The sequence below is a fragment of the Cuculus canorus genome, chromosome 13, assembly GCF_017976375.1.
Source record: "Cuculus canorus isolate bCucCan1 chromosome 13, bCucCan1.pri, whole genome shotgun sequence".
Classification (NCBI taxonomy): Eukaryota; Metazoa; Chordata; class Aves; order Cuculiformes; family Cuculidae; genus Cuculus; species Cuculus canorus.
In genome coordinates, this window is record NC_071413.1 from 14852369 (window position 1) to 14862565 (window position 10197).

The window sequence follows — 10197 nt, forward strand, 5'->3', positions numbered from 1 at the left end:
TGCTACTTAACAGACAGAGTTTCATGTCGATCGCGCATGACAAAGACTGGCAAAACCCAATGTTTGCATTATCTGCATTATGTCTGTAATGCACAGCGAATTCTGCCCCGGTTTCAGTGCCTGTCAGGAGGGCGAGAGCCCCGCACGCATCCTGCCCGCACGCAGGCAGTGCCAGCGACAGCTCCCCTGGGACCCGAGCAGGATGAGCACACAACCACTCTTCTTGTTTCTTTCAGCAAAACAGAATAAGAAACGTTCCGGTGAAAAGACTAAAATTTGCTGAATTAAGTGCTTTAGAACAAGCAGGTTTATTACTTTATAATTAGCATAATTTCCCCCATAGGGATTCTTGCAATTAAATAATTAGCAATAACGTTACCCAAAGGTGTTCTTTAATGAATTTTCTTAAGCTGTCGCCCCCGACAGCAACTGCGAGGGGGGCTCAGGTTTGCACCGCCCGAGCGCTGCTCCCGGCCGGGCTGCGGGCCGTGCCGGAGCTTCTCGGGCAGCGGCCCCGACGGCGCGGGCAGCGCTGCCGGGACGGCCGGGAGCCCCCGGGACCGCCGGGCTCGGACCGCGGCCCCGCAGCATCCCTGCCCGGCGGCTCCCGGTGGGGGGGTGGGGGGGGACCCGGGCAGGGCGCATCGCTCGCGGCTCGGCAGCGCCACCCGTCGGGGCGCGGGGAAGGGGATGGGCACGGCCCCCGCCTGCCTGGGCAGCGACGGAAAGTTGAGTTGTTTTGTTTTTTCTTTTCTTTAGTTCATTTCTTGTTTAATTGCCGCCGGCCGGAGCGGGAGCGCCGCGGCAGCCCCCGCCGCAGGGGGGGGGTGGGGGTGGCGAGGGGGGGGAATCCCAATTACCTCGCGGGGATCTCGCCTCAAAGGCAAATCCGCAATATGTAAGTCGATGGTTAAACAAGGGCATTTCCATTTGTTAACTGATGCAATTACGCCGCGGCGGTAATGGGCAGGCCGGGCTGCGGGCAGCCATCCATCACCTCCCCGCTGACCCGCCGCGGTCCCGCCCCCCCGGGGACCGCTCCGGGTCCAGCGGAGAAGAATGGGGGGCTCGGCGCTCATTAGGGACGGGGGCTGCGGGCTGCCCTCGGGCCGGCTCCCTGCGGCCGCCAAGGGCTGCGGACCCGGGGCAAGGGGGGGCACGGCTGCCCGGCTGCAGCCCGTGGGGTACGGCAGAGCCGGGGGCAGCGGGAAGGGGCCGGGGACATTGGCAGAGAACAGTAGGAAGGGGCCAGGGACATCGAGAAGGCGCCAGGGACAGCTGGAAGAGAGATGGGGAAGGGTCCAGGGACATCAGGAAGGAGCCAGGGACATTAAAAAGGGGCCAGGGCCATGGGGAAGGGCCGCGGGCAGCGGGAAGCTCCCAAGCGCTGCTGCCTCAGGTGCGCCCTGCGCTCCGGTCCTGCGGAGCTGCCCGGTCTGGGACATATACACACACAGAGTCTTTTTTCCCCTCCTTTTACTTTTTTCCTCCCCAACTCTTGTTTGGATTGTGTTTACAAAAAAAAAAAAAAAAAGAAGGGGAGAAGGGGGGGAGAGCGGGCGCCCATCCGCGACGCGTCCCCGGTCCCTGCCTTTGACGTGCATCGCGGCACAAGATGAGAGCGCGGCGAGGGGAGCGCGGGCGCTGCCGCCCTGCCCGGCGCGGCTCCTCCGGCGGGCCGTGACGTCAGCCCGCTGCTCGCCCACCGACAGCGCTACAGACCCGGAGAGCAGAAAATAATACAAGCAAGCTCCGTTATCTTGCAAGCCCTACGTGATTCTCCCCCCCCCCCCCCCCCCCCACCTCCCCCCTTCGCAAAAAGCGCCTTTGCACTTCAACTCTATACATGTGGGGTGGCTTTTTAAACTCTCTCTCTATAAACATATTTATTAAGAGCGATGGGAGGTGGGGGGTAGCCTATTTTTTTAATCCGGCCACCAACCCCCCCCCACACCCCCCCCGCCTCAGATGTCTGGCTGCTTTTCTTAAGTGCAATCATCTATAATTGAGGGGAAAAGAAAAAAAAAAAAAAAAAGCCATACGTGGAAATGTGTGTGTGAGAAGGTGCATCCTGCAGCAGGGTTTAGTTACAATCGATCTTGGGGGGAAAATATTGCCTATGGTCCAAAAATAAGGAGCAACTATGTCCTTCTCTCAGTTCGGATACCCCTACAGCACCACTTCACAGGTAAGGCGAGTGAGCAGCACTCACTTTTGTTCAGATTCTGCTGCTGCTGTCCAGATGTCTTGTTCCCCCTCCCTTTTTTTCTTCCCTTCCCCTTACTTAGAGTCTTTTTTTAAAAGGGCACATCTGGAGCCTTTTTTTAAAAAATGTGCGTGTGTGTTTATGTCTCGTTTGTGTTGTGTTAGGCTTAAACAAATAACTCGCAGCGTGCACAGCAAAGGCGTTTAGGAAACCGGTAATTTCCCCTCCCCCCCCCCCCGTCTTCCACCGTTCAGTTTTAAGTGCAACAAACAAATAATACATCAATCCCGGCCGCTCTTCGAGCCCGCGGAGGGTGAGCGGCAGGCGCTCAGCGAGCTCGGAATTGCACCGGCGGAACCGGGCTGAGCCGATTTCTCCACCCTTCCTCCCCGGTCCTTTCCCTGTGTTTTATTAAGATCTGTCGGGAGTTTTTGGGTTTTTTTTTTTTTCTCCCCCATCCGATTGCCGAAGGACACCCCCCCCCCCCCCCCCCCACCCTGCATTAACCGAGCCGGCGCTGTCCCGCACCTCGAGTCACGATTTATTTGGGTAGAATTATTTATACACCGTAATCACTGCAAGATGTGCCTCCCTCGCTTGGGAAGTTAGCTGTCCCCTGGAACTTATTGAAATCAAATGCCTTCGATTGCGTTAGCTGACATATTTACTGCTTTGTCTATTGTCAAATTAACTGTAATCGCAACTTTGAATCGATGCAAACGCAGCGAGCGGGGGCGGGAAGGAAGGAATAGTGCGGCTCCTTTTGCCGTTTTCGAGAGCGACTATTTCCTTAAAGTTTTGCCTGCTTGATCAATCGTAACCCCTTCCGAAGGGCTCCAGCTTCCCGTTCCATTTATTTCCCGGTTCCTATAATTGTTTCCTATCCCCCTCCTCGCCTCCCCCCGCCCCCCCGCACACACACCGCCGCGCACACGCCGCTCAGTTCCCTCGACGGCGCTGCCTCGACAGTCACTCGGCGTCGTCTCTCTCCTCCTCTCCGCAGTTCTTCGTGCCCGCCAGCCCCAGCACGACCTGCTGCGAGGCTGCCCCCCGCTCCGTGCCGGATGCCTCCCCGGCTCCGGCCGCCGCCTCGCTGTGCTGCGCCCCGTACGAGAGCCGGTTACTGGCGCCCGCCCGCGCCGAGCTCAATGCGGCGCTGGGCATGTACGGCGCCCCGTACGCCGCCGGACAGGGCTACCTGCCCTACAGCGCCGAGCCCGCCGCGCTCTACACCGCGCTGGTGAGTGCCCGAGCCGCGCCGCGGGCGGGGGGCGTGCAACAGGCGGACAACTTCGTGCTTGGGCAATGGACACGGGGTGGGGGGAGCGATGAAGGACGCGTCCCGTCGAGGGATGGGAGGGGATGAAGGGATTTGGCTGTCCGGGGTCGGGGGGGGGGGGGGGGGGCGGAACGGGCGCGTCCCGTCGAGGGATGGGGGGGGATTTGGCTGCCGCGGGGCTCCCGTCCGGCTCGACGCCAAACGCTGCCGCTCGCCTTGCAGAACCCCCAGTATGAAATCAAGGACGGCGCCGGCACGTTGCACTCGGGGATCGCGCAGCCCGCCGCCTACTACTCCTACGATCATTCCTTGGGGCAGTACCAGTACGACAGGTAAAACCCCTTTGATCAGCGCCCGGCGGCATTAGCATCGCCCTGCGAGGCAGAGGCCGACATCAAACGGCGGGGGGCGGGGGGGGGGCTCCGACCTGACAAACGTTGTACAAAAGAAACGAGGCGCCCCGGGAGGACCAGTCAGCTAAAATCAAACTTCGGCAGCGATGGCAGATGATGGGCAGGGCCAAACCGACCTGCGGCGGGGCCGGGGGTCTCCCGCAGCCCAGCCTACCCCCCTCCTAACCATCCCCCGGCAGGTACGGGACGGTGGATTTCGGTGGTTCGGCCAGACGCAAAAATGCAACGAGAGAGACGACGAGCACCCTCAAGACCTGGTTGTACGAGCACCGGAAAAACCCCTACCCCACCAAAGGAGAGAAAATCATGCTGGCCATCATCACCAAAATGACCCTGACGCAAGTGTCCACCTGGTTTGCTAACGCTAGACGGAGGCTCAAGAAAGAAAACAAAATGACCTGGTCTCCCAAGAACAAAGCCGGGGAAGAGAGAAAAGAAGAAACCCCGCGGGAAGAGGAGGAATACGGCGCGGAGAGCGAAGGCAGAGGTAGGCGGGCGAGGCAGGACGGGCGCCTCGAAGTAGCTCGAAGTGGCGGCCGATTTCGAGCCCCCCCCCCCCCCCCCCCCCCCCAATTTCCCCGCACCCCACTAACGCCCTGGTGCCCCTTCCTCCCCGCCGCGTGTTCAAGCAGAGCAGAAGAGCTGCAAGGAGGACAAGGAGCTGCCGTTCAGCGACCTGGACGACCTGGAGGAGGAGGAGGAGGAGGAGGAGGCGGGGAAGCCGGAGAAGGGCCGGGCCAGCTCCCTGCAGGAAGCCCCCATCCTCGGCGCGGCGCTGCCCGAGGCTCCGCGGAGCGACTGCAGCCTCCCCGGCCCCTTCCGCGCCTTCCCCTGCGCCAAGGGCCCCGCCGCCGACTTCGCCCCGCCGCCCTACGCGCCCGCGGAGAAGCCGCGCATCTGGTCGCTGGCGCGCACGGCCAAGGGCAGCCCCGAGGGCCGCGGGGCGGAGGGGGAGCCGCCCTCGCCCTCCAAAGCCTCCCGGAGCCCCGCGTTCAGCCTGCAGCCGCTCCCGCGGAGCTGCGCGTCCTACCGCGCCCTGGCGGAGCCGTGCCAGTACGCGGCGGCGGGCGAAGGTACCCGCGGCGGAGGGGCCGGGTCGCGGGGCTGCCGGTGCTAAACGCCGAGGGGAGCGGGGCACGGGGTCGGGGGAGAGCCCGCCGCGAGCCGCTTGTGTCTGTGCAGGCTTCGGCAGGGGCGCCAAGGCGGGCGCGGAGCTGGGCGGGACGTGCCTGGACCGGCTGCGCACGGCGTTCCGGCCGGTGCTGCGGAGGTGAGGTAGGTGCGGGGCTGGCCTGGAACCGAGGGCGGGGACGCCGCCCTGCCCCGCTCCCGGGGCCCCCGAGGGGCGGGTCGGCACCCCCCGACAGGGCCCGGCCGGCGCTCATCTCCGCTTCTCTCTCCCGCAGGGCCGCCCGCCCCGTCTGAGCGCTGGCGACGGAGCTCCGGCTGCAGCGAGGAGGCTCTGGGCTCGGCCCGAGCCGGGACCCCCCCGCCCCGCAGGCTCTGCCCGCGGCTCGCCCTGCGCTGCCCGCACGGGGCCGGGGGCGCGTTGGGCCACCACCCGCCTTGACGTCTTTGCCAGAAACAAAAATGAACCTGTCCTCTTTTTTGGGTTTTTTTTTTTTTTGACCCCCCCCCGACGTGGTTTGTTGTTTTTTTTTCCCTTTCCCCCCCATAAAACCCGCTCCTCCTCTGGGAGCCCCAGGAGGCGCGGTGGCTCCGCGCCCGCGGGAGGAGGAGCGGCGCAAGTTTTCGCCGGGCTGTGTATTTCCCGTCGTTGTACATAGACACCGCCTAAAGTATTTTTCAGAGTCTCTAATTAACACGGATGAGCTGAAGGCCGTGAAGCCGCGCGGTGACCCCGGGAGCTCCGCAGCATCCCGGGCGGAGCGGTCCCTGCCCCGGGTCAGCGCCCTCGGCCAGCGGAGAGAGCAGGGCTGCACTTTACAGGACAGCGAGAAAGGGAAACCGTATCTCTGCATTATTTCTGTTTAATTAAAAGTGTCATCAAACACTTTGTGTTCAGACTAATAAACCAAGCAGGGATGAGGAAAGAATGTTTCTTTGTTCCCGTCTCTAGAAGCAGTGGCAATAATTTAAATTAATAACTGTGGTAATTAAGAGGTCATCTATAGATCAACCCTATACCTGCTATTTCCAAGTTCACCGGGGTCAACATTTACATTAAGTCATTTGTGGTCAATAGAGTCCAATGAATTCTGCCTTAATAAATCAGGGAAATCAATCTTGAATATCGAGTAGACTTCTGTATGTTTACCAAAGGCTACCGAGACCAGTGGGGTGCAGGAATGGGAGCCCTTTGGGTCTGCGACCGGAGAAGATGCTCGTAAGGGAAAGGAGAGGCTGAGGGGTCAGCCTAGAGGATGGAAATCGGGGGCTGCACCCGGCCTCGGCCCCGCCGCCCCCGGGCTGCTGAGAAGGAAACTCCGTGGGGCTTTGCATGGGAAAGGGCGGGTGGGAGGTAAGGGAGGGCCAGCAGGGAACGGAGCGACCGGGAACGGGGCGGGGGTGGGATCCGGAATGTGCGCCGCAGACCGGCCCCGGGGCTCCCCGGCTCTGCGGAGCATCCCGGGCAAGCGGCGGCGCAGGAGCCGCAGGCTGTTGCAGTGACCCGCAGCTTAGAGTAAGGGGAAATTAAGCTGCGAAAAGATAAACATTATTTCAAGTCGGATTTGAAGGATTAGGTCTTGTAATAAAGAGTATTAGGCCCTTTCGAAAGGTTCTTGCAAGGCGACTTTTCCTCCGCTGCGCTCCCGTCGGAGGGGACGGCTGTCAACCTGCCCGGGAACACCGCCAGGCTGCCCGGTGTCCCGCCCGCCCCAAGGCAGCCGCCCGGCTCCTTCCGGCGGCGATAGACGAGGCTGTCCGGGCTGCCCACGGGGGACGAGACCTGCACGGCCCGGAGCTCCCCGAGCTGCCCCCGGCCCGGCCCCGACGGAGCCCTCGGGGCGGTTAATTAGTCGGGTGCAGGCTCTGGGGACTTTCCGAGGCACGAAGGTAACCTCCAGGGAGCCTTCAGACTTTTCTTTTTGATTTATTACTTTTACTCCTCTTTTATTAAAGGTCAAGCGACCGAGATGCAGATTATCCCGCCCGCCCAGGACTCCCTTGCAATCTGTCACGCCAGCAAGATATGTATCGCAAATCTCTCAAAATATAATCTCCGGGAATCATATTCCGAATACTGTTTTGATTAAAAACCAGAGTGGGGATTGATGGAGAACTAATACCGGGAGCGGAGCCTGCGAACGTTCCGGCATAGATCTAAAACCCCTGGTTGTCACAGGAACACACTCAGCCCCTCCAATACCATAATAAACATATTTAAACCCTCTTCTGGCTGGGCTTTGCTACGAGCTGGGCTTTTTAACGCCGCTGAGCTCCCGCAGGTGAACTCGGGTCGCCCGGCGGCGCGGGGGCAGCGCAGCTCTCGGGCCACAGAGGGATGGGGGCTGATCGCCCACCAGCCGCCCGCGCAGGGTGCGAAGCCCGCTGCCCCGCAGCTTCCCCCGAGCAGCCGCCGGAGCTCAACAGTCCCCCCCACCGCCACCCCGTTTCGTTCTCCACGGCCGTCGCGCCCCCCCCCCCCCCTTCCCCTCGCCCCGCATCGCCCCCCAATTAGCAGCGGCGGCCCCGCGGCGGTGGGAAGCCGGTGGAGCGCTAAAGCGCGGGGCCGCCGCCGCGCTCGCTAATGAAGTTTTGTCACAGGCAATTACGGGCCCGGCGGGGGCGGGAGGCCGCGATGAAAAGGCGGCTTTGTGCGGCCGAGACGGCGCGGCTCCCCCGGCCCTTCCTGCGGCCCCGCCGTGACCCCCGCGCCCCGCGGAGCCGCCCCAGGTGAGCGCCGAGCCGCGTGGGCAGCGGCCCCGGCCCCGCAGAACCGGCCCCGCTACTAAATCGGAGCCCTAAGCACTTCGTCCGCCCGTCTTCTAAAGCCCTCCAGGGATGGGGACTCCCGCGCGCTTTGGGGTTTCTGCGCCCCGTCCCTCCGCGGACCCCAGCAGATTCCCGCTTTAACTCTGCTGCATCCAGCAGACGGGAGAAGTCATTCGCAAACTGCCCAAATCTGTTTAAAAACACACCAGAGAGACGTGGAATGGCTGTCTGGGGCTGCGGCTGCCCTCAGCTGAGGGGAGGTGCGGAAGAGCTGGAGAACAACCGTCTTTCACCAACTTCTCAGCATCCTCTCAGCCACCAAAAGCTGCGCAGGGAGGTGGTGGATTCCCCATCCCTGGAGGGATTGAAAAGACGGGTAGACGAGGTGCTCAGGGACATGGTTTGGTGGCAGAGAGGAATGGTTGGGCTCGATGACCCAAGAGGTCTTTTCCAACCTGGTGATTCTGTGATTCTCCACGCTCCCAGCACTGGTGCCGTCCTCCCATCTCTTGTCCTCCGTTACACACAGCCCTTCACCTCCCTCCCATCCTCAGCCAACGTGGGCAGCTCAAAACAGGCTGGCACGCTCCTAGAGAGCTCAGGGAACCGCTCTGGACTCATGAGGAGGCCTGGACAACACAAGTAACCACCCAGATTGGCACTTCCCAGCCTTTTGAAACCCATTATTCATTCCAGGAACATAGAAGAGAGGAAACCTTCCTTTATTCCCACACCAGCACATGAAGAGAGTGGCCCTGACTGGAATAGTCTGGGGTCCCTCACCTGTAGCTGGCTGGTAACTGACTGTCCCCTCAAACAGGTGCCCTGTCCACCTACAGGGTTTCCATCCTACAATAAAGGGGTGATTTTTACTGGCCTTGCAGTAGCAAAAGCCTCGGAGATCCCTCTTTGAAGGTGGCTACAGCAGAAGTTTTAGCATTATGTGGCTATCAAGGTTATGAAGCAATGGTTTGGAGCGATTAGTTCAAAATTATCTCAAAAGCTGCACAAGCAGCTCTCCAGACCAGGTGCCATTTCAGGATCAAAGCATCTGTTAGGGGAAAATAATTTTTGCCATTGTATTGCCTTTTTTTTTTTTTTTTTTTTTTTTACCTACTGTTCATCTGAAAATAAATTACAGGCCAGAACAGGTGGATAACATTCTGGAATAATTTAATGATTTATTTAATCTGGATTCTCTTTCAATCTACTTAGCAGGATGAATACTTTTTTTTAGCCTGAATCCAAAAGCTGGGCTTTTCATCTAAAGAAGAGAAAATACCCTAATACACAGCTCTGCTGCCCTCAAGGTGTACTCCCCGCTGCCGTCAGTAACCCTGCGGTAATGCCTGCCCGGCTGAAGGGCCTGAGGGGAAAACCTGAAGAAAACCAAGCAGTGATTTTAATTTTCTTTTCTTCCTTGACATCTTCCTAGGGCTTTAGATGTTCTCTGTCCTTCCTGGGTGCAGCGTCTGGGTAATAAAATAACTGATCGCTGCACTCGGGCACTGCTCCTTAGAGCTTAATATGTGCAGGTTTAAGGACTAAAGCGACTGCTCTCTGGCTTTCCCTCTCCTTAGCGCAGCTGTGTGTAGTGCTGGCTGGGAGAGCAAGTGAGGCACTGGAGCCTCAACAGACATAGGAGAGACTTCTGCTGCAGGCACCTATGGAACTGCAGACTCGGAACAAGGCCAGGAGCAATTCCTGCAGGCATATTCACCCAGCGTTGGCTCTGGGTGAATATGCACCCCAGTCAGCAGACCCTAACACGAGACTTCCCTTCTTGACTACATACGGTTTTTACTAAAGAGGGACTGGCAAAATCATTGCCCACTCACTTAGATGTGAATTTCTGATGTTCGGTTTCAGCTGCAATAAGATTTTTTTATGGGAAAGCCACTCTCAGGATCTGTAACGTGCCAAAATCCATAACTCCCCAGAGGGCTGGGTTTGGAGCTCTGGTCCCACTGGAATGGCAACCGTGAAACGCGGAGTGTGACAGAGGCAGACAAAATGCTTTAGGTAAGACACAGAGGAAAGTTACAACGTATAGGAGGGGCTGTATTTACCACTGTCAGGATGCTTCTCTCTCATGTGCCTGTCCACTTTATCTTAATGAGCTAAATTAAGGTAAATGGGTCTTAAACCTTAAATCCAACAGACACCAAAACTGTACCTTGGGGGGACTTATCTATTGTTTTTTTCAACCCAGCACAGCTCTGAGTTGGAGTTTGCTGTTAGTAAAGCCCGAGTTCATGCCATGGCACCGGCTCATTCACAAAGAGGCATATTTGCAACAATTTCTGCATTAGCAGACAAGACAGCCAGGCTGGAGAACCTGCCAGCCAACCTCCAATCTGCCAGGGGTGGCAGAGAAGGGGCTTAGTGCAATTACCTGTCAG

The 10197-nt window shown here is 59.2% G+C and overlaps 1 protein-coding gene across 1 annotated transcript; it reads left to right on the plus strand.

Annotated features, from left to right (window-relative positions):
* The first annotated feature begins 2031 nt into the window (after window positions 1-2031).
* IRX6 (iroquois homeobox 6) lies at window positions 2032-6218 on the plus strand. The gene is made up of 6 exons (XM_054078853.1): window positions 2032-2188; window positions 3210-3446; window positions 3708-3817; window positions 4078-4385; window positions 4531-4971; window positions 5305-6218. The coding sequence occupies exons 1-6, from the start codon at window positions 2144-2146 to the stop codon at window positions 5466-5468; spliced, it is 1305 nt and encodes a 434-aa protein (XP_053934828.1). The 5' UTR covers window positions 2032-2143; the 3' UTR covers window positions 5469-6218.
* Window positions 6219-10197: the final 3979 nt, after the last annotated feature.